At 56.2% G+C, this 21,665-nt stretch overlaps 9 protein-coding genes across 9 annotated transcripts; 4 read left to right on the forward strand and 5 right to left on the reverse strand.

Annotated features, from left to right (window-relative positions):
• Window positions 1–818: 818 nt before the first annotated feature.
• On the reverse strand, window positions 819–1,875 carry SETTUDRAFT_40927 (uncharacterized protein; the record flags this gene model as incomplete). Its single annotated transcript, XM_008022106.1, has 2 exons — window positions 819–1,627; window positions 1,674–1,875. The coding sequence occupies 2 exons, from the start codon at window positions 1,873–1,875 to the stop codon at window positions 927–929; spliced, it is 903 nt and encodes a 300-aa protein (XP_008020297.1). The 3' UTR covers window positions 819–926.
• A 606-nt stretch (window positions 1,876–2,481) lies between these two features.
• Window positions 2,482–3,256, reverse strand: SETTUDRAFT_134103 (uncharacterized protein; the record flags this gene model as incomplete). Its single annotated transcript, XM_008022823.1, has 3 exons — window positions 2,482–2,946; window positions 2,993–3,072; window positions 3,121–3,256. 3 exons carry the CDS (start codon window positions 3,254–3,256, stop codon window positions 2,860–2,862), a joined length of 303 nt encoding a protein of 100 aa, XP_008021014.1. The 3' UTR covers window positions 2,482–2,859.
• Window positions 3,257–3,531: 275 nt separating this feature from the next.
• Window positions 3,532–6,073, forward strand: SETTUDRAFT_40929 (uncharacterized protein; the record flags this gene model as incomplete). The annotated part of the gene is made up of 2 exons (XM_008022107.1): window positions 3,532–3,895; window positions 3,942–6,073. 2 exons carry the CDS (start codon window positions 3,532–3,534, stop codon window positions 6,068–6,070), a joined length of 2,493 nt encoding a protein of 830 aa, XP_008020298.1.
• A 318-nt stretch (window positions 6,074–6,391) lies between these two features.
• On the reverse strand, window positions 6,392–8,087 carry SETTUDRAFT_162590 (uncharacterized protein). The gene is made up of 2 exons (XM_008022824.1): window positions 7,667–8,087; window positions 6,392–7,623 (listed from the first exon to the last, which is right to left on the reverse strand). The coding sequence occupies exons 1-2, from the start codon at window positions 8,048–8,050 to the stop codon at window positions 6,484–6,486; spliced, it is 1,524 nt and encodes a 507-aa protein (XP_008021015.1). The 5' UTR covers window positions 8,051–8,087; the 3' UTR covers window positions 6,392–6,483.
• Window positions 8,088–8,297: 210 nt separating this feature from the next.
• Window positions 8,298–10,262, reverse strand: SETTUDRAFT_162591 (uncharacterized protein). The gene is made up of 2 exons (XM_008022825.1): window positions 8,774–10,262; window positions 8,298–8,729 (listed from the first exon to the last, which is right to left on the reverse strand). The coding sequence occupies exons 1-2, from the start codon at window positions 10,237–10,239 to the stop codon at window positions 8,612–8,614; spliced, it is 1,584 nt and encodes a 527-aa protein (XP_008021016.1). The 5' UTR covers window positions 10,240–10,262; the 3' UTR covers window positions 8,298–8,611.
• A 527-nt stretch (window positions 10,263–10,789) lies between these two features.
• SETTUDRAFT_162592 (uncharacterized protein) lies at window positions 10,790–11,824 on the forward strand. Its single transcript, XM_008022826.1, has 3 exons — window positions 10,790–10,951; window positions 11,008–11,473; window positions 11,519–11,824. Exons 1-3 carry the CDS (start codon window positions 10,822–10,824, stop codon window positions 11,613–11,615), a joined length of 693 nt encoding a protein of 230 aa, XP_008021017.1. The 5' UTR covers window positions 10,790–10,821; the 3' UTR covers window positions 11,616–11,824.
• Window positions 11,825–11,835: 11 nt separating this feature from the next.
• On the reverse strand, window positions 11,836–15,728 carry SETTUDRAFT_162593 (uncharacterized protein). The gene has a single exon (XM_008022827.1). The coding sequence runs from the start codon at window positions 15,673–15,675 to the stop codon at window positions 12,286–12,288; it is 3,390 nt and encodes a 1,129-aa protein (XP_008021018.1). The 5' UTR covers window positions 15,676–15,728; the 3' UTR covers window positions 11,836–12,285.
• Window positions 15,729–16,050: 322 nt separating this feature from the next.
• Window positions 16,051–18,156, forward strand: SETTUDRAFT_85410 (uncharacterized protein; the record flags this gene model as incomplete). Its single annotated transcript, XM_008022211.1, has 1 exon — window positions 16,051–18,156. The coding sequence occupies one exon, from the start codon at window positions 16,051–16,053 to the stop codon at window positions 18,154–18,156; it is 2,106 nt and encodes a 701-aa protein (XP_008020402.1).
• Window positions 18,157–19,184: 1,028 nt separating this feature from the next.
• SETTUDRAFT_178386 (uncharacterized protein) lies at window positions 19,185–21,092 on the forward strand. Its single transcript, XM_008022828.1, has one exon. It carries the CDS (start codon window positions 19,354–19,356, stop codon window positions 20,755–20,757), a length of 1,404 nt encoding a protein of 467 aa, XP_008021019.1. The 5' UTR covers window positions 19,185–19,353; the 3' UTR covers window positions 20,758–21,092.
• Window positions 21,093–21,665: the final 573 nt, after the last annotated feature.

The raw sequence follows: 21,665 nt of genomic DNA on the forward strand, positions 1-21,665 counted from the left end.
GACAGTACTAGTCCAATGGTGTAAATTGGAGAATAGTAGAGAAATAGACAAGAACAATAATGTATCAATATATCGAGCTAGCCCGTACCGAATACCCATCAGACACTGGATTTATATATCAAGACTATAGGCAGAACGCCGATCAGATGGGAGATATATAAGCCAGTGTAGCCACCGGGCAGTCGAGCAGATAGAGGTGAATAACACTCCACGGCAGTATACTTATTTTACGCTAACTACTGAATCATGGTGAATTTGAGAACAAATACCCCAACGACTTCTATTCCACTGCTGAATATAAGCTCGTTACCCCTGTATTCTAGCTTCCAGGAAATGTGATATTTAATACCCACTTATGCCAGTAATTGCCATCAACGTCTTCTTATTAGTTCGTAGTACTCCTATTCCACCCTCTACATCTTCTCCGTAGCGACAATATTACTAATCACAGAGAACATCATGAATCTACTTACCATCACTATATCTTGGTAAATTTATATCTCAGTTCATTTGTAGCTTGTTGTAATTCTACCTTGTTTATTTGTTCCATCTGTTTGTGAAGCTGGCAGGTGATAGGAGCTTGTTGAAATTTGTCGGTCTGTTTTATATGTAGTAACGGAGTTCAATTCGAGTAAAAAGATAGAATCCCAAATCGATCTTGTTTAGAGTAAGCTGATATGCAATCATCATGGTAGAAACACTATAAAAAAGTAGAGAATCAGTCCTCTTCGCAACGTCAAGTAAATCATCGTCAGCTCACGATACACCGACATAATGAATACAGTATCAAGACAAATGCCAAAGAGGTATCATTTAACGCATGCTCAAGCCCAGCAAGGCGAACACCAAAGTCTAGTATACATCGCTTCTTCGTAGCCGTTAGTCATAGGCCCAATTCTGTCTACCATCACTTGTCCCTGTCTACCCTACTTCTCTGTAGGCGCCTCGACAGGCCTCTCCCTCCCATCCGCCTCTACAGGCCCCTGCGCCCACGTCTTGTGCGCACCATGATACGTGCTCGTCGTGGCCGTGGCCGTGCGCCCATGGTCGCGATACTCTCCTGAAAACTGATCGAGCTCTGACGAATTCAACTGCGTCTGCACGCCTCTGACGCCGGTGCCTCTACTCCCGCGCCAGACCAGCACGCCGCCTAATATAAGACCAGCAGCAAAGGCGCATCCGCCGATTACACCGCCGATTATTGCAGCTAGGCTCGGGCCCGATCCTCTGGAATCAGGTTTGGCGGTGGGTGTGGCTACGGCGTCCGGGGTTGCTGGCGCCATCGGGCCAACGGTTTCTTGTACGGCACGACTGGACAGAGACATGCCGGGGGTGTGGTATGCGGTGCGGGTGAATGCTGTTTCAGCACAGCCATACTGCGTCAGTGTGATGCGGTCGTAGACAAAATGCCACTCGTAGCAGGCGGGCGCAGTGCTGGCTGTGCATTTTGCAATGGCGGCGTCGGACGAGCATGCCGTGTCGGTGCAGGAGGCAGAGAGGGCAGTTGAAGGGATGCACAGTGTGGCGAGGGTGCAGGAAGGCGTGGAGGGGTCGCAGCAGCCGTGGGCGCCAAAGTATGTATTTGTTGCGCAGGTTTGCGTAGAGTTTGGACAGGTTATTGGACTTGCTGGGCAAGGTCAATATATTGTTGTATAGGAAATAGAGGAATTGACCTGAAGACCCAGATACATAGCCACATGTATATTCATTCCCAGTGCGCTTGAGTAGGTCAAGAGGAAGCTGTGGTGCAGCCGTTGGCGCAGGACTCCAAGTATTGAATGGGACAAAAGGTGTTGGTTCTGGTATTTTCGCAAAAGCTGCAGCGTTTGCGATTCCTGGAGCCAAAAGGGCCAGGCGGGAAAGTTTGGTCGTCATTGCGTCTCCATGTGCGCGGTGTCTGGTTTGGTGATGCGAACAAGGTAGTATAGAAGATGAATTGGCAAGTCGGCTGGGGAAGCGGCAGGACTAGTTAAAGACGGCCGCTACGCAATGGGCTGGGAGAACAACACAAGACATGCTGCGGCCGGGTAGGGTCCAGGCTAGGGTTGTCAAGATCGGGCGTCAATCCAATCCAAGGCAGAGTCGCGGTGGTGGGCATGCGCATCAGTCAGCATTGGATGGCGAAAGGCAGAGGGCATCTTCTCCATGTTGCCCAGCCCCCCTGGATCATCCCAGCTTGCGTTAGACGAGCGAATAGTGGACCACCCACGGACTGATGGCTGCAAATGTACGCCGGATCGAGGCAAGCGCGGGGATGCAGCCGAACAGAGGTGGGGTGGAGAGCGTGCAGAAACACCAAGACAGGACCATAAATAGAGCCGGCACGTGGTCAACGAGCACAGCTCTGCGCCATGAGAATCCGCTGGCGATTGGATGGGTTAGTAGGCCTCAGGATGTCATGGTTCGCAAGATGAGATGGATAGGCCGAGACATCGAACCAGCAAAAAGCAAAGCAAGCCGCCGCACAGAGGGCGATCGTGGGGCAATGGCGCATAAACTTCGACCTAAAATGTGCATTCAGCCACGGGAGATTAAGCGACGGGCACCCACGCGATTCGGCGGCGGCCATGGCCCAAACTTCTCTACAATCAGCCGCGTGGATGGCCTGACTGTGGCTACACGTCGCATTCTGCATCTCGCTCGCACTCGCACTCGCATACTTCACGGCTCGCTCAAGGCGTACGGGCTGACGGTTCCACGTAGAGATTGGCCCAGTTCAACATGTCGCCGGCGGTCCCACTCTTCAGCATGACTATATACAGCCATCGATACGCCACGGTAGAGCCGTTGTACCAATAAGCAGAGTAACTTCTCCAGATGCTGTTCATGGGTATACGCGTACAGAAATCAGACGAGTCGCTATTTGCGCTTGTGAGGGCCGACAATCTTGGGGTACATTCTCGAGAGGTGGAAGTTGATGTTGTTCTTCTTCTGGTTGGGGTCTCGCTGGAGGGGTTAGGCAGTGTGTCGTGGACGCAGAAGATATACGTACTGGCGCATCCATGCACTGGCGCAATTTCTGCTCAAGCTGTGCGCAGCCTTGCACGCTGTATCCAGACGATGCCCAGCATCCTGTTCACGTCAGCCTGTTCATCCATGCATATGACAATTGAGACGCACCCAGAACGGACGACATGGCTCCCAGACATGGGTTCGTCTCTGGCTTGTTCGGTTGTCGCACGCGGAGCTTGGGGAGGGGAGGAAGCGGGCGGTGCGTGGCCGACTGGACGGCGCTGCTTTTTGGTTTTGGCACCATGGTGGGAGGGGATGAATTGGGCAGATGCAGCGGGCGTGGCGAGTTGGTCGTTGGTATTATATGAAGAAGTTTCCCGCGGCAGTGTCCTTGGCGCGTGCGGAGCTGCCCCATGCCAATCCCTGCATAGCGGCGCTGCTGGTTTGTTTACCTACGCCATCCACCTAGCGACCGACACAACACCGCCTGATGCCACGATACTAACGACCCTCACGACACCGCTTCATGTTTGCGCGTCCCCGCCTCTCCTATCCGTAGTATTCTTCGCCAACGACGCCATGGCCCCCTCGCCGCGCAAACGCGCCGCTCCCACCGCCACAACAGTCTTCAACACCACCTGGAACGAGGCCGATGCCGCATATCTCGACCCCAGCACGCTGCCCGTTGCCAAGATCCCCCGCGCCTGGGAGCGCAAGCCTGAAGTGAAGCGGATTGGCCAGGGAAAGGAGAAGAAGATCTGGCGGCGATTCAACCTGCGCTCGCGTACCGACACGGCCGAGGACGACGATGACGACGAGCAGGATGCGCGCTCGAGGCCCGTCAAGAAGCGCCAGCACATGAGTCCCAAAGCCATGGAGAAGACTGGAAAAAAGCGCGCCTTCAAGGCCACGCGCTGGGACCGCAGGAAGAGCGTGCTGCCAAGTAGGCCTTCCGCCACGGTCACTCACCGTATACTGACGCGCTTTAGGAAAGCGAACTGCTGCCTTTGGAGGGCCGGCCGAAAATGGTGACGACGAGGGAGACAGTTGCGATATTACCGAAGGCGACAGCGCAAGCTTCAACGACATGGACGAGACGATGCAGGGGCAAGAGACAGAAGAGCACCATGACATGGAAGACGCCACTCTTGCCAAGCTATTCCGCTCGCCTGTCAAGGTCGAATATCCCGAGCTTCCAGAGATTGAACAAAGGTCTGAAGCAGTCGAAGAGGCGGCGGATGTGGAGATTCCAGAGCAGACCGAGGCTATCACAGAGACTCTCGAGCAAACCGAGGCGGCCAATGAAGCAGAGACTGCAGAGCAGACTGAGACGGCCGAGATTCAATATCCCACATTACCACTCGTCAAATCTCCGGAAACGCATTTGAGCAATACCTACGATGCAGACAAGGCGGATGACGTATCAGACTCCGCAGAAGCATGCGACTCGGACGAAGAATTTACCGAAGCCTCGCTACAGCTGGATATCCTACGCGACTATCAAAAATCCTCGCAAACCCCACCGACAAGGGAAAATGAGATATCTAGAGTGGAACAATCTCAGGATATATCTGAAAACTCCACGGAAGCAAGCCCCGCTGAAAGTACTCCTGTCAAAACTGAGCGGGACGATTCCAACGAGACAATCCAAACAAACTCACCCCAGGACCATGCCATGACTGATATCACAGATGGGCTAGTCCTCTCACTGACCCCCACGAAATCTGCTTCTACCCCGCGGAAACTGGATTCACCCCCACCTCGCCTTGCATCCGGTGCCGAAGATACAACCATGACAGTCTCCTTTGACGATGACACAGCCATGCTCAAGGACTTTCTCAACCGCGCTGCCGCCAGCAAGGCTGAAAAAGCTGCCCTCACCACCCATCGAAGGGAGTCTTTGCAGAACCGTCGTGATTCCGATGTCGTTCGATATGCTTTGGCCTCTCCTCGCAAGGCGCTTGAAGAAAAAGACCCCAATTCGCCATCCAAACACACCACCGAGTTGACGCTGGATCTCTCACAGACACCAACACTGAGTGCCCCTAGCGAGACTCCATCACCCACGCCGGACGTAGCCGTACCCGAAGGCGCAGAAGAAGCGAACAAGGGCACAAGGCGCTCATCAAGAGCAAAAAAGTCACGACTACCCGCGCCAGCATCAAGCGGACCAGCCCCAACCCCCAAGATTGCCATTCGCCGCAACGACGGAAACGAAGTCGTTGTGCTGAAAAAGGACGACGCAAAGGTTTTGGCCGACCTGACTCGCGCCAACACACGCAAGAACAAGCAGGGCGCTTTTTGCGTTACCGTTCGCCTGATGAAGGCGCAAATGGAGGCAATTGGCCAGCCCCCTGTTGACGACGCAACCAAGGAGATTGTTGTTGGGAAGAACGTGCGCTGGGACGAGCAGCTAGCATACTACCAAGAGAACCCAGACACCATCGCCAATGCCTTGGCAGAAGCCGAATCGCTAGCGACACCCGACGAACTTAGTTTCTCGGATACCGGCTCGGAGCCCAAGAAGAAAAAGGAAAAAATAAGCAAGACATCCACCCCCAAAGTTCGGAGAGCAAGGGGCTTGGGTACCGCCAATGGGACTCCAGCAAAGGGCCTGACAGCATCCTCGTCGCTTCTTCCCGAGGCTGTCCAGCAGGAAAAAGAAAAAGGTAGGGAAAAGGCCGCATGCCCTGCCAAACAAGCGGAAATCCCAAAGCCAAAAGTCGCAAAGGCGAAGAAAATGCCTGTGGCGTCTACCTCGATTGACGCCAGCGTCTCGTCAAACACAGCATCGCCTCGCCTTCCCTCTCTAGATGTCGCTCCCGTCGGCATCTCTTCCACAGCAGCACCACAGCGAAAAAGCCGTCTTGCTGCTCCGCGAAAAGTCGTCCTGCCACAAGTCTCTTCCTCATCCACAAGCACAGTCGGAGACGGCAAGGAGAACTCGACGTCGCTACGATCATCATCAGCCTTTGGCCTGGGCCTCAGCGATGCAACGCCCAAAAAGGGGATTCCCGCGCCCAAAGTCGTGGTTCCGCCGTCTTCTTCCACTTCAATCCCGAGTGTAGCCGGCATGGAGTCGTCAGGCTTGCCTAGACGGAGGGGCAAGAAATACTAGTCCCCATGTCTTTTGCTTGCTTTTTCTATATTTATTCCTCTTTCTTTCTCGTTGGAGCTGCATGTTCGTATATGGTTGTCTGTTCTTTTTTTTCTGCCATTGTTGCTTTACTTACTTGTTCTATACCACCGTTTTCTATGTCTCCCATCTCACACGGGTCAGGGTTCTGCATCTTTTGCCGGAGTTTAGATAAAGGTGCATTTTCAGGTGTATAGGCGTAATCGTTGTTGTTGCTGTTGTATCAGAGGACTCGTTCTGGGTAATGAAACATGTTTATTCTTGCATGACTCCCGGTTTTTTATTTTCGATTGAGAAGTGGCAATAAACGACTTTTCATTTCCTGTAGCTTCTGTCATTTTTTCTATCACCCCTTTAAATGTGAATAAGCAACGCCAAACACGCCGTTCCTGCATCTACACACTCAACTCGCTGACCTTTGCTCCCTGGATATACGCCTGGTACTTTTCCAGCTGCTTGTCCAGCACGCCACCCTTGCCGCAGAACTTTTCGACAATCTCCTGGCTACGGCCTGTATACAGCTTGCTGTCGAGCATGTTGTCCAGCTCGCTCCAGATGGGCTTGAAAAAGTCGGTCTTGCGGATGCGGTCAACAAGGTCATTGGGCTTGCCCTCGTTCTTGACCTGGGCGCCCGCCTGGTGCGACAGGACGCGAATCTGCTCGTGGGCTTCCTGGCGGGACTCGCCCTTTGCAACGAGGCGCATGATGATGGACTCGGTAATCATAAAAGGGAGCTCTTCCTGGACACGCGCATCGACGCGCTTGGGGTACACGACAAGGCCCGAGGTGACGTTGTCGAGGGACAGTAGGATGGCATCGGCGAGGAGGAACATCTCAGGAATGTCGATGCGGCGAATGGCCGAATCGTCCAGACTGCGCTCCATCCACTGGTCTGACAGGGTGTTGGCAAACGAGGCGGGCTTGGACATGAGTTCTCGCGACAGGGCGTAGATGCGCTCCGAACGCATGGGGTTGCGCTTGTACGCCATGGCCGACGAGCCAATCTGGTCCTTTTCAAACGGCTCCTCGAGCTCTTTCCACGCAGCGAGGTGGCGGATATCTCCAGTAATCTTCTGCGCACTAGCTCCCAGTCCGCAGATGGCGTTTGCAATGATGAGATCGACCTTGCGCGTGTAGGTCTGTGTGGAGACGGCGTAGCACGAGGGGAATCCTGCCTTCTTGCACAGGAGCTCGTTGAGCTGGTCGCACTTTTGGCTGTCGCCGTTGAAGATTTCGAGAAAAGAGGCCTGCGTTCCAGTAGTTCCCTGCGCGCCGCGGAACTGCAAGCTCTCGCGCACGCTCTCAATCGCCTCGAGGTCAAAGAGAAGATCCTGCGCCCATTGGGCCGCGCGCTTTCCGACGGTGATGAGCTGGGCGGGCTGCAGATGGGTGTAGGCCAGGGTGGGTTCCGATTTCCATTGGAGGGCAAAGGCCGAGAGGTTGGAAATGACTTTTGCGAGTTTGGGCAGCAGGAGGTCCAGACCGTCGCGCATGAGCAGGAGCTCGGCATTGTCTGTGACATAGCAGCTCGTTGCCTATGCAATCAGCTTTGATCAATACATAATATAATTGACTTACTCCGTAGTGGATGATTCCCGCCGCAGCTGGCGCGACCTGTCCATATGCGTGGACGTGAGCCATGACGTCGTGCCTCCTCTTCTTCTCCTCGACCTTTGCAACGCCAAAATCCTCGTCGGTAACAGTCAGGTGCTCCCTCATCTGGCTCAGGGCTTCGTCGGTGATACTCTCAATGCCGAGCTCCTTCTCCGACTCGGCCAGGAACAGCCACAGCTTGCGCCATGTCGAGTGGCGGCTGCGCTGCGAGAAGAGCTGCGACATCTCTGCAGAGCAATAACGCCCTGTCAGAGATGTCTGGTACAAGTCGAAGATTGTGGCGCCGGCCTGCTGCTTCATGGTGGATATGCGGCTCTGGATGTTGAGGGCGTCTGTGGTGTTGGCCATGGCTGGTGCGGGGTGTTGAGCACGCGTCTGAATAGTCTTCCAGTTTGGTCGAGGTAATGGCAATGGCAATACAATGAAATGACAGGGGCAGACTCAGCAATGCATATGCTTGTGGTCTCCAAAACTTGGAGAATGGAAATATGGATCAAGCCAGGCCTGCTGGTCAATGGTTGTGGCTTCCTTTTCTACCCGTTGGGCCATGACGTCTCACGTGTAGTCAAAAACTTTTGGAGCCTCGCTAAACCCCACATTGCTATCGCACGTCAATGGGCCTAATATCCCACCAGCCACTGTCAGCGAGTCGGACCGAGCCAGTCACATTTCAGACGGTTGAGTTTGTGGGTTATTGTGAATAGTCTATGAAGAGTTTAATCACTCTCAACACTCAGCCCGCTGTAAGCTTCTGACAGGCCAGAGATAAAGTCGCTGCATCCCATGCGGGACTGGACTTCACGCCCCGGGAACGACAGCCTAGACCTATATCTGATCTCGCCTACTCCACAATGCTCTGGCCTCCGCCGTTCATGCGGCTCTGCCCAACTCCACACTCATCTCCGCGGACTACAACGCAGGCCCCCGCCACACGTCCCGGTTGATCTTGAACAGGTTGCTCTGCTTGTGTGGAAAACTAATCTCGCGCTCCTTGTAGAAGCCTGCTTCTTGCAGATAATTGGCAAGCCTGCAGCCGTTAGCACACTTCATCGCAATTGCCGTGAGACGTACTTTTCATTGTCCACCCGCGGCTCCAACATGACTCTCTCCGTCCGGTTGTCCGCCAGCCAGCAGTAGTGCACCAGCGCGCTTAGCCAGATGCGAATCCGATGCGGGCCACGGAACTCTTGCTCGCCCACCAACAAATGGAAGCCTCGGTCGTAATCGCCAACCATGGGTAAGTGCTTGCCGAGATTGTCCTCCTTGACCCAATACAGCTCGAAATAGCCAAACGGCTTGCCGTCCCAGCATCCGATGACGGGGAACGAGTTTCTAGACTGCAGTCCTTTCCGCAGAAACTCTTCCTGGTGCGACTGGGGACCCGCTTCGCCCCAGAAATGCGCCACGCGGGGGTCATTCATCCACTTGTGCAGGTATTCCACATCCGACATGCCATTGCCGCCTGTGCTGCTCGCAGACAAGGGAGAGTCGGGCGCGGCAGTCCCGCTGCTTCGATGCGGGTTCGGTGGATGCGACACGGGGCCTTGGTAACGCAGTGCCTTGGAAGAAATGGACGCCACGCGGAACGAGAGATACTGCCCGACGCTGGGAATGTATCTTGTATACAGTATCTCGCCCTGTCGCGGTGGCTTCGGACGTATCGGGTGTCGGACGTTGTTGGTAAAGACGTACTGGGCTGGCGGCGGGGGATAGTAGGTCGGCAGGTGCGAGCTCGAGTGGAATGGACCTGGCGCAGTGGGCGACCACAGGCCTTGAGAGACTTGCTCTACCTGTTGCTCCTTGGGCTCAGCTCCCGCGGCGGGCGACGCCGGTCGCGAGGGGTACGGCGATGCTGATGGAAAGGGCGAGTTGTTGTTAGCCAGCGGTGAGAGAGTGAACAGGTAAATCCTAGGGTCGAGCTGCCAAAAGGTGCGCCGACTGACAAACATGCGCGACCAGCCCTCAGGCGACGATTCCTCTTGAGCGCAGCCCACGCTCGAATCCTCGGTTGCGATGAGCCCCATGCGCTCGAGCTTGGGCAGCACCACCTTGCCCTTGAAGACGCCCTCTCTGTTGATGTTGATCCTCCACTCGCCCTTGGGCTTGCCTGCATCGGCCGTGTTCTTGGACATGGCATTGGTGACCTGCAGCGTCGGCTCGGGCTGGTGGAAGTACCAGTACAGCGTGGCCCACAGCATCATGGCGATCTGGCGCGTGGGCGAGGCGGCGGGGCGGAACTCGCTGCTGCTGGGATTGGAGATGGACGAGATGTAGAGGTGGTCGCCGCTCAGCGTCGGGCGCTTGAAGCGGTGCACGCGGCGCGGGGGGAAGAGGTCCTCCTCGCCCTCTTGCGGCTGCAGCTGCTGCTCGTCGTCGAGCGTGTCGACTTCATCCTCGGAATTGAGCACGACGGTCCAGCCGGGTGGAAAGGGCGAGTGCGTGTGGATGTCGCTGGACTTGAAGAAGAGGCCGCCGAAGACGGGCGTGACGCTGAGGTTCTGGCCATTGGGCAGGTGGACGACATTGACGGGGGGCATGATGGCGTTGGCGGGGTAGCGGCGCTATTGCTGTCAGGAAGAAGAATGGGAGCCGAATAGGGCGACGTGTGCAGGAGAGGCAGCAGAAATAAACCACACTACATGGCGTGAGCCCATAAGCGCAATTGCTGGAAGCGGCGTTGACGCGCCTGACTGGCACTTTCTTGCGCGAGCACGCGACGCTCAAAAATGCGTGGCTTTGCATCCACATGCTTATACGCGGGCAGGCTAATTGCCCGAGAACGCCCGCGCAGGCGATTCGAGGCCATTGAGACGGCAGCGGCGGCGAGATGGCGTCGAGACATGTCAATTGAGATGCAGAGCGAGCAGGAGAAGCGTGAGATGCGACGGGGGCGATGCATCCATGATACGCACGTCACGCTGAGCAGCGCGTCGTTATTGGCGGGCGACATGGCCGTGGTGGTTGAGCGAAGAGGGGAGAGAGCTCGAGAAGCTCGGCCGCGTGCGTATGACGAAATGCTGGGCGATAAATCCGCAGCTTCCCCAGAGCTTCCCGCGCCGTCTCCGCATAGCACCACCACAACACCACTCGAGCACCACCTGACCGCCCAATTGCCCATCATGAACACGGCTCTCCTCCGCACTTCGGCCCTGCGCTCCGCCGCCCGCGCCGCCGCTCCCGCCTGCTCTCGCGCTGGCCTGGCCGGCACCTCGTTTGTTCGCGGCAAGGCCACTCTGCCCGACCTTCCCTGTACGCCCGCGCGACTAAGAAACTGTTCCAAGAAGAGCTCTCCTAACACGACACAGACGACTATGGCGCGCTCGAGCCCTCCATCTCGGGCAAGATCATGGAGCTGCACCACAAGAACCACCACAACACGTACGTGACGTCGTTCAACAACTTCAGCGAGCAAATCGCAGAGGCCAAGCAAAAGCAAGACATCCAGGCCCAGATTGCCCTGCAGCCCCTCATCAACTTCCACGGCGGCGGCCACATCAACCACAGCCTCTTCTGGGAGAACCTGGCCCCCACCAGCCAGGGCGGTGGTGAGCCTCCGTCTGGCGCTCTTGCTGCTGCCATCAACAACAACTACGGCAGCCTCGACGCCTTCAAGGAAAAGTTCAACACTGCTCTCGCTGGTATCCAGGGTAGCGGCTGGGCGTGGCTTGTGCAGGACACGCAGACGGGCGGTATCCAGATCAAGACATATGCCAACCAGGACCCTGTTGTTGGCCAATTCCGTCCTATTCTCGGCGTGGATGCCTGGGAGCAGTAAGTGTCATGTTGAAATAGAATAATTCCTACTAACGCCGCTAGTGCCTACTACCTCGACTACCAGAACCGCAAGGCCGAGTACTTCAAGGCCATTTGGAACGTCATCAACTGGAAGGCAGCTGAGAAGCGTTTCAAGTAAGCTTTGAATCAAGTAATGACACGGCTGCAGCAGGATAGTCGCCGGGTTTTTTGATAGAGCATGTTAGTTTTAGTAATATACCAGCAAGCCATGTCATATCAACTCTCATGCATCATGTACAATTGTTCGCTTCTCATCATATTAAAATTTATAACATGCTCCATAGAGCATTCAGAACTTTACATACAATAGAATGAAAACACGCCCTCTCCTTTTTTTTGTGCAAGATGAACTATAACTCGTATCATGTCTTCTGTTAAAACACGCCAGAACGCTAATTCAACCCCCAAGTAACGCTGAGTCGAAGAAAAAAACTATGTAAATACGAAGATGAATGTGCTGCTAGAAAAAAAAACGAATGCTACACCATCAACACCATCCACTCCAAGCCCCAGTCCCAGTACAGTCCAGTCCAGTCCAGTCCAGTCCATTCCTGCCTTGCCATGCCTTAAAGAAAGTCGAGATACCACCAAAAAAAACGAAGAATGCCATGCCGTACTTACTGACTGACTGACTGACTGACTCGCTTGCTTGTTTATTTCCAAACGCTGAACGAACGACCAAACGATTGACAAGACTTGCCCGTTACGCCCCACCCTATAAATGTGCTATAGGGAGAAGAAAAAAAATAAAGCTCAAGACAAATAAAGGAACGAAGGAAGAAAAAAGGTTAATTCCGTATACCCTGCATCCAGCGATCAATCTGGTCCCGTTGTCTGGGATCCATGGGCGGCCCCATCATTCCGCCCTGCATCATACCCATGTTCATGCCAGGCATGCCAGGCATGCCCATGCCCATGTTCATACCGCCCATTCCCATTCCCATGGGCATGCCGCCCATGCCGGGCATTCCCATGCCCATGTTCATGCCCATTGGTCCGGCTCCGCCCATCATCGACGGTGCCGCTGGCGCCATGGGAGATGGCATTGGCATCCCCGGCATGCCCACAATCGTGTTGGGACGCATCATGTTGTTGAAGCCCATGCCCATGCTCATGGGATTGTTCATCATGGGCTGTGGTGACGGCTGCTGCATGCCCATGTTGAAGCTGGACGTCGACATCATGCCCATGTTGTTGCTCATGCCTAGCACGCTTTGGGGCGGGGGCGGGGGCCGAGCTTGAGGCACGGTCTGGTGCTGGTACTCTGGTTGTTGCGGTGATTGTTGTTGCGGCTGCGAGGAAGGCCCAGCAAGGCTCAGTCTGTGGACGGATTCGCTTGTTTGTTTTGGCTTCATCAACCTCGGGTTGTACGTTTCCTTGTACGCTTGAATCTTCTGGCGAAGAGGAATGTCGTCGTCGTCTTTTTCCTTGTCGCCTATGCCTGGGACAAGCGGGTCCAAGGGGCCATAGCTCGAGGCTCGTCGTGTGGCGGCGTTCAGCCGTTGCTGCTTTCTGCGCTCTTCTTCAACGATGTTTTTGTGCAGGAGACTACCTTGGGGGAGAGTCGACAACAGTGCTTCGTTGGATACTTTGCGTGTTTGGTTGTAGGGATCAAGAGGATTGGCCGAAAGAATGTCTGCGAGGGAAGATGATCCATGTAGCATGGGACGCTGGGTAATGTTTTCACCACGAGCCGCTGCCTCGGCTTGGAGGCGCGCGCGGCGTTGACCAAGAGTCTCCTCCTCTTCCTCTCCGGCGTGTGCGGGAGTCGTGTCCTTGGGGCCGTCCTCGGCTGCATCTTGACCACCAAATTTGCTCATCATCTCGGCGGCAAAATCAGCACTTACGGCACTCTTACGTATGTCAGCGCCCAAGGCTGAGTCGAGCTGTTGCTTTTCCCTGAGTCGACGCATGCGGTCTGCCAAAGTCTCACCCTCCTCCTCATCCGAGACGCCTTCAGCCCCAGCTTCAGGGCCAACAGGATTCGGCTGGGGAGGTGGCACTTGTCGTGGAGGGTCACGATGGTTCGGGGGAAGACCGCGGAGCCTGTTTCGCCGCCTGCTCAATGGCTCGTGGTCCTCGAGTTCACGTTGCTCGATAAGTCCCAGGGGCTTGCGCACCAGATGCTGTAGTTGAGGTGCGGCCTCCTTGTAAAGAACACCAAGCGGCACGTCGTCTTCAGAGTCATCGTCATCGGCTTCCCATGCAAGGTTGACCTTCTTGCGAAGTCTCCGTTGCTTCTCTGCCTCGGCCACATCGTTCAGCTGGAGCAAAGTCTGACGACCGTCGATTAGACCCTGTTCCATTAGCGTGACGTAGTTCATATTCCTGCCCTTTTGCTTTGCTTGACGCAATTGCAGCTCCGCTAGGAGAGTCGTTGGTGCACCGTATTGTGGCTCTGGCTCTCCCTCCTCTTCCTCTTCCTCTTTCTCTTCTTCCTCCTCCTCTTCTTCCTCCTCCTCTTCTTCTCCCTCATGCACCTGTTGCTCGTGCTCTCGCGCTTCACGCTCCCGCTCCTCGCGCTCCTCTTCAGCCTGGTCCTCGTTCAGAGCCTGGTAATAACGACGAGGGGCAGGCGCCTTCTTCTCTGTATGAGGGCCTCGATCATCCTCTGCAGGATGCTCCAATTCATCGCTCAGGCTCATCCGGCTTTCGCTTGCCTTGACCAGCAGCAGATTCATGTCAGCCGAGCTGTTGCGCTTCTTCAGCTTCTTCAGTCGTTCGCCATTTGCATTGTGATTAGTGTCCAATATATTAAAGGAGCTCCGCCTTCTGACCTCGCGCAGCCCAGTCGGGACTTCTGGCGTCTTGGAGCTCTTGCGCTTGTGCTCGGGTTTATAAACGTCATGGCTTACATCACCAGCAAAGGGATGGTCGGTGAATGCAGAGACTGGTGCACGTGCAGAAGCATCCAAGATGCTCTCAAGGGTATCTTGGGCAGATTCGCCCTTGACGGCGTATTCTTGCGTAGGGGTTGCTCGATTGTCGAAATAAGCACTCGCTCGCAGTTGAGGCGGAAGATTCAGCAAGCTCTGCCTGGTCCTTCTCTTATTTCCTGCATCAGGCACCCCGGCCATGTGCATCGACTTTCTGTTTTCAGATTGCATGGATTCCAGAACCTGTGACCGGCGCTGGGCTCGTGCCTCGGCAGGGGGAAGATTGGATAGGCGCTGTGGAAGGTTGAGCATCCTTGGTACCGGAGCAGGATAGAAGACCATGCCGTCTTCAGGCGGTGGTGCACCTAGAGAATGGCCTGAATGGCTGTCCATCATAAAAGACTGGCTGTACGAGGATGGCCGGCTGTGTCCGTGATTGCTGCCGTACATGGACTCGGACTCCTCGCGCACGGTATCTGGGCAGTGGGTGCCGTCAAAGTCGTGCCACAGTGTACGTGCCTGGTGGGTGGTATCGGTCGAGGCCGCTGTGGGGGGGCGGTCGGGGACATTGCGGGGATCGGGGTACCCGTCGTCGACATGTTGGTGATGGCGCTCGTCGGGCTGTCTGGGCGGCGTGCCTGTAATGATGCTATCGCGCAACTCTGCTGGCAGGCCATTTGCAACGTCGTCGAATAGGCGGGTAAAGGACGAGACTTTGCGCTGCGGGGGTGGTGAAGAGTCCCGCTCTTCAGCCACGGGCGCGGATTGGGGCGAGGCGAGGGTGCGGTCCTTTTTGTTGTCCTCGTCCTCCTCTGCATGTACAATTTGTCCCAAGCGGGAGGCCTTGGACTCTGAGCGCTGGCGCTGGATTGACGTCGAGGGCTTGGCAAAGGTTCCAGAGCGCAAAGAGCCGGCGGGTGACGTGACGTAGCCGCCTGGCGAGTAGCCGCCCCATCGTGCGTTGCCGTTCAGGTCGACTATGGAATTTGCGTGGGAACTGATGGAGAGGCCACGGCTCCTGGTGCTCAGGCGTCTCGTCAGCTCGTCGCCCGTCTGCAGCGAGTGCAGCGAGGAGCAGCGGCTGTCGGTCAGCTTCAACTCCGAGTACGTCTTGCGTATTTCCTCCTGGAGGTCTGAGCCCGACTCGCTCATGCGCTCGGCATGTTCCTCCAGGCGCTCGATATTGCCGACATATGCCCCTTGCAGCGATTGGAGATCGGGGACGGGGTGACGGAGGGCGACGTTGGGCTTGCCGGGCGAGCGCATGGGGGCGGGCTGCGACAATGGCGGAGTCGAGGCCATGGTGGAGGCCGGCAGCAGGCAGACTGCTGCTCAATGAGGCCAGGTAGTTCAGCGAAGAGATCGTAAAGGGGATTCTGACAGTGTTTGTTGCACCGACACCGACATGGATAGGGCGGTGATCCTCAACCAAACCCATTCCAATAATAGCACGCGCAACGGCCAGGGGGCTGATGACGGCCGCTAGCCATTGGCTTGGCGCGGTCACGGTTCCCTTGGGCGCGCCCTCGGCAACCCGCAATTTTATTCACCGCGCATGCGGCCCTTGTGTCTGCGCATGCACACCACGCCCAGACGACAGACGACCGCGTGCGCCCATTCTGCCAGCGCCGATATCCCCGTATACGAAAAGCCGAAGCAGCCTGTGTCTGCGACATGATGGATGCCGAGGGAGGCAAGCGGAAGCACAGCTTCAGGCAGCAGCCCAACAAGCGCGCAAAGGCCGAGGATGGCAGCGCGCTCAAGACGGGCTTTGGCGCCAAGATGCTGGCCAAAATGGGCTACAAGGGCGAGGGAGGTCTGGGAAAGGAGGGTGGCGGTATCGCGGAGCCCATCCAGGTGGTGAATCGCGGCACCAAGGGAGGAATTGGCTCCGTGGCGGAGAAGAGCGAGCAACAGAAGCGCGAGGAGCGGCGCAAGGCTGAAGAGAGGGGCGAAAAGTATGTCGACACGTCCGAGGAGGAGCGCGAAGAGAGGAAGAAGAGAAAGGCAAAGGCCAGAGGCGAGGCGCGGACCGCAGCCCCGCGACCCAAGAAGACGCTGTACGAGCTGGAGGCTGCTGGGATGCATGTCCCGCCTGTGCTGCAGTCCATCATCGACGCGACAACAGGCACGTCCACGCCCACGTCCGGCGTGTCGCTGCGCGGACCCGACATTGTGCCATTCGAAAACTCGCTACAGGCCCGCGTGCGGAGAGACCTGGCCAGCTTCTCGGAAGCCTTTGAACAACTGCAGATTGAGTCGCAGTCGATCCCGCCCCAGGAGTATGCGCTGCAAAAGGAACTCGAGGCGTTGGAGCGCCAAATGGACGAGCTCGAGGACCTGCACGCACGGATCCAGTCATTGCGTGCTGTGTCGTTTGAAGACGTCTGCAAAGGGCTGAAGAGCCTGCGCGCCGCATATCCCTCCAAGCCACTGCATCGCGAGTCCATTGCCCTCCTGCACCCACACTTTGCCAAGGCCGTCGCATCATGGGACCCGCTCGAGGACGCGTTGGAAGACATGGCAGCAGCCTTTTCGGAAATGGCCGACATCATACAGCCCCGAAGCAGGAGAATTGTATCCCAGGCCTACACGCATCCTTCCGAAGCGCTGGTTAGTCGCAATGCAATCGAAGAGGAGGACACAATCAAGCGCGGAACTACATCGTCATACGAGTCTATGATGCTGAAGCTGTGGCTCCCTACCATGAGCTCAGCCGTAACGCAATGGGACGTCAAGCATCCACGGCCCATGGTGCATCTGGTCGAGGTGTGGGCGCCAGTGTTACCGCCCTTTATCAGCAAGAGAGTGCTGGAGCAGGTGACACGCAAGCTGTCTACGTCTATTCACGAATGGAACCCTCGCAAGTTCAAGAAAAGCCCACACACGTGGGTCATGGAGTGGCTGCCGTTCCTCAAGCCCGCCGATCTGGACCCCAAGGGATCAGGACTGGTTGCAGAGATTAAGCGCAAGATCCGGCACGCCCTACAGTCTATGGATATCTCCAGGGGCCCGTTACCAGGAATGGAGCAGTGGCGGAGGCTGTTTGGCGAGAGTGAGTTTGAGCACATGCTTACGTCGCATCTCGTCCCGCGCTTAGCCGCCCATCTGCGAGACAACTTTGAGGTCAACCCTGCTGAGCAAGACCTGGCGCCGTTGGAGGCCGTGTTTGCATGGAAGGGGCTCATATCGAACGAGACTATTGGAGAGCTGCTCAAGACGCAGTTCTTCCCCAAGTTCCTGGAAATTGTGCACCAGTGGCTGTCGAGCGAGGAGGTGGTGTTCAAGGAGGTGGAGACGTGGCTTGCGTGGTGGAAGAATGACATTCTGCAGGATGACATGAACGACCTGCCGTCTGTTGCTTCGGGCTGGAATGAGGCGTACGCTCTTATCAACCAGGCGCTGGATCTGGGCGAGGCGAGGCTGACTGATCTGCCGGCGCCGCAGATGGAGAGCACCGAGGCGTCTGCAGAGAGCGCTCGACTGTCCAAGTCCACCGCCAAGGAGCCGCCCCGTCCGGCGCCGCAAGTGCAAGAGGCAACGTTCAAGGACGTGGTGGAGGAGTTTTGCGCAGAGGAGAATCTGCTCATGATCCCGCTGCGCGAGGCACACGACCAGACGGGGCTGCCTCTGTTCCGCATCACAGCAAGCGCTACGGGACGGGGGGGTGCAGTGGCGTACCTCAAGGGCGATGTGTTGTGGGTGCAGAACAAAAAGGACAAGAGTGTGTGGGAGCCGACGGGGTTGGACCAAGCACTGATTGCCAAGGCCGAGGGCAAGTGACGACGCGACTACCGGTGTGACAGCGAGCGATGCAGGGTAAGCTCCTACAGCCTCTGGGCAGATATGTACTCGCATTCGCTAATCCAGCATCGGCGTGATGCATGCGTAGGTAGTGATAGTGATGTGCCGGCACGCGGCGGGGCGTAGGCGGGCTTGAAGCGGAAATGAAAGCGGGCGTCGAGTGTTAGGGCAGCGCCTTCTGGCGTGACGAGTTGCTAGTGACGACCATGTGAAGGCGGCCGCGCGTAGGGCGTTTTGCGGACATGGCGACGAGTGCATGCACTTGGACTTGTGCATGAGTCGTCTCGACACAAGGCGGCGGCCAATGCGCAGGGCAATGCCAGGAATCGGCGGCGATTGCATGAAAACGTGGAAGAGGATGCTGGCGATCGCGGAGAATTTGAGCCCCACGAGGCCCAGCAGAAGCATTTGCGTGAGGGAGAGGAGACGTCGTTGGGCGGAGTGGCTGGTGGGATTGCTAGCGTCGACGGCGGGCGGCGCGCTGATTGGCCGGGCCGGGCGCTTAGCAGAGGCGGGCGCCGGCCAATGGGCGGGCGCAGCTGCATGTGCATTTTTAGACACCACGCCCGACGGTTCATGCATGCGGTCCTCGAGCCGGCCGCACATCAGCCGGGCGGGTTTCGAGCGGCTGGCAGTGCGCAGAAACATGTTTCTGAAGACGATGCATCACCTGCTTGGCGCCGTATTCGCGTTCGTGTTCTCGTCCGGCCGTGAATGTGTGTGTGTATGTAGTAGCAGTACACCTAGGCGTCTGTGTATGTAGGTATGTGCAGTGAGTCGCCTCATCCCGCTAGCTCATATCGGGACTAGCTCGGCACTAGCCCCCTCCAGGCGACCCCGCCCCAGCGGCTGGCGGCGAGCATCCACTGGACGCCCGCTCGCCCCTCAGCACGCCGCCCAGCCAATCACGCCGCCCACGCCCATCGCCAGGCCTTCACACCCTCTCGTCCGCTCTGTGCATTCGACCACTTGCAGACCGCCGATCAGATAGTACTTACCCGCCGCCCATCCCTCTTCATATCGCCATGTCGCCTGCTGTTACACTCTGCATTTCACCCGGTTCCTCACTGTCGGGAAGTGGGCTCCTGGATCGTCGCCCTATGCCCGGCGTGTGAGAAGAGACACTCGTCCTCGCCGCCCGCCTCATGTGTATATTTCCTTGATTGTCCCGAAACCATGCGCGAGAGAGCCCTCGTGTTGCTCCTCCTTGTTGCATCGCGTGTTTCTGCCGGCCCCGTCAACTTTATAGACAACTATCGCAACCCCACGGCCCCTTCGCCTGAAGACGGCCCTCCTGGCGCCCGACTCGCAACCCGAGACAAGAGTGTTTTGCCCTACGAGATTTGTGGCATCGTCGGCGGCTACGTCTTTACAGTACTTATCTGGGGCGTCTTGCTCCTCACCGTCGGCAGAAGAATGAGACGCAGAGCACTCGAGCCGCCAAGAGAATTGGAGCTGGAACTCCAGAACAAACCCACCAGGCCGACTCTCAAAACCTCCGGCATGGCCTCGCCGCCCCTCTCGGCCCGGTCGTGGTTGCGAAAGTTCAAGAAGAACGACTCTGGCCCAACCAGTCCACAGAGTCCCGTCGTGCAGTCGCCCAGCTCCTTTGACCAAAAGGTTATCGACGCCCATCGCGATCAGGCCCAAGCCGATATGGAGCGTCTCTACGCTGCCGTCATGGAATACGACGCTAAGAAGCATTCGTCCAGAGTCAGCACAGAAGAGGAGGAACCCGTCGCAGAGGCCGCCGGTTCCACCCAACGGAGAAGGCCGTCTGCCATCAGCGTCTCACACCCCGAGGATACCATTGAAGTCGCTGCGTCGCCTGTGCGAGCCATCTATCCTCCCGTCCAGGAGAGACCGACAACTGCGTCCAATGCTCGTGACCGTCTCCGCGCAGATCAGCCAGCCCCAGCCAGCCCACGCAGCATCCTCTCCAAGCGCTCGCAAACATCAAACGCCACAACCGGCAGCAAGAGTGCACGCTTCAATCTTAAAAACCTCCGCATCTCCGGTCCCATCACAAAGTACCCTGGCGACTCTGACGAGGAGGCACGGAGACCCCTATCACCGCGCTTCTACGCTCCCGGACCCCCGCCCTCGCCCCCAACCCAAACAAACTCACCCACCTCACCCTACGACCAAGACGAAAGCCTCGACCAAGTCCAACCCCTTCCACGCCCAGCACCTCAACGCTCCACTCCCAACAACCCGTGCCTTACCATCTCAACCGCACACCCATCCGCCTCCTCCTCATCATCTCCCAAACCCGCATCCTCAACAAGCCAATCCCTGCCCCTCCGCTCCTTTGCCTCGCCCTTGGCCTCTCCAGGAATCCAGACCACTGTCCTGGACCGCCGCGTCGACAAACTCGCTCTCGGCACTCCTAAAACTGGTGCACCCTTCACTCCCTACAGTCCTTACATGCCATTTACTCCCATCACGCCCGTCACCCCGCACCTGACGACTCGGCGGGATCGAAAGATGGAGAAGAAGATGGAGGGCCGAAGGGGACGTCACCAGGTCAAGGAGGGCATGGTTCAGACTCCCAAGGAGATTTTCGGTGATGCTTACTAGACAGTTTATTTCATTTGGGTGGACTTTTTTTTGTGCATATTAGCGACTTGGAGATTCTTGATGTATGTTATTTTATCTCTCTCTCTATGTAAACAAGTGAGTACGTAAGAGAAAATCGGTTTGCCGCTGGTCTGGCTAGACTAGTTGATGAGTTTTTCCTAGTTATAGTTATCTTTATATATATCCTGTTGGTGTTTTGTTGGAAGACCAAGTTTGCCTTTGTACCGAGGCCGTAATCAATTACGATTACCAGAGTGCATCGCCGCCGGTCCTAGTAGTAGTCGAGTATTATCTACGTTCTATCCTTTTATATGTATTCTCAATCCCAACATTTGTACTGGGTGCAGGTGTTTATTGATTCACTTCCCAAGGCGTATGGTTGGTGAAAATATCGAAATGTAACTATCACTGCTTACTAGCTGTCTTTGATCATGGATAGTGTATACTGATGCTTATATGCTGCATGTAAGATACAATGTATAGCACCTCACTGCCGCCTTCAGCCATACACTCTCCTTCCTATTGAAAACCGCCACATCAGCACATCAAACCCACCTCTAAACCGACCTTGCTCGATAAAAGTCTCGGCACATGCCGAAAATCCCAGTGTAAGCCAGATAGGTGGAGAATTTGCACAAGTCGAAATGGTGGGGAATTCCATTTCCCATTGGTACATATATATATAAATATATATACTCTCAAACTCTAAGCAAAGAACAAAAAAATTTTAACTTTTCTATCTGTAATTGCGTTTCTTGCGCCCATAAGTAGGTAAGCAACCCACCCGTTTTACTGTGTTCCACTAGTAGTGTGGGTGGTCAATGCGTGCAACGGGTCAGACAATGCAACACCCCCTGCATCTCCCAAAGTAGAACCCACCAATTTCAAATCCCCACAACTCCACCACC

This window comes from Exserohilum turcica (genome assembly GCF_000359705.1).
Source record: "Exserohilum turcica Et28A unplaced genomic scaffold SETTUscaffold_1, whole genome shotgun sequence".
NCBI classification, from domain to species: Eukaryota; Fungi; Ascomycota; class Dothideomycetes; order Pleosporales; family Pleosporaceae; genus Exserohilum; species Exserohilum turcicum.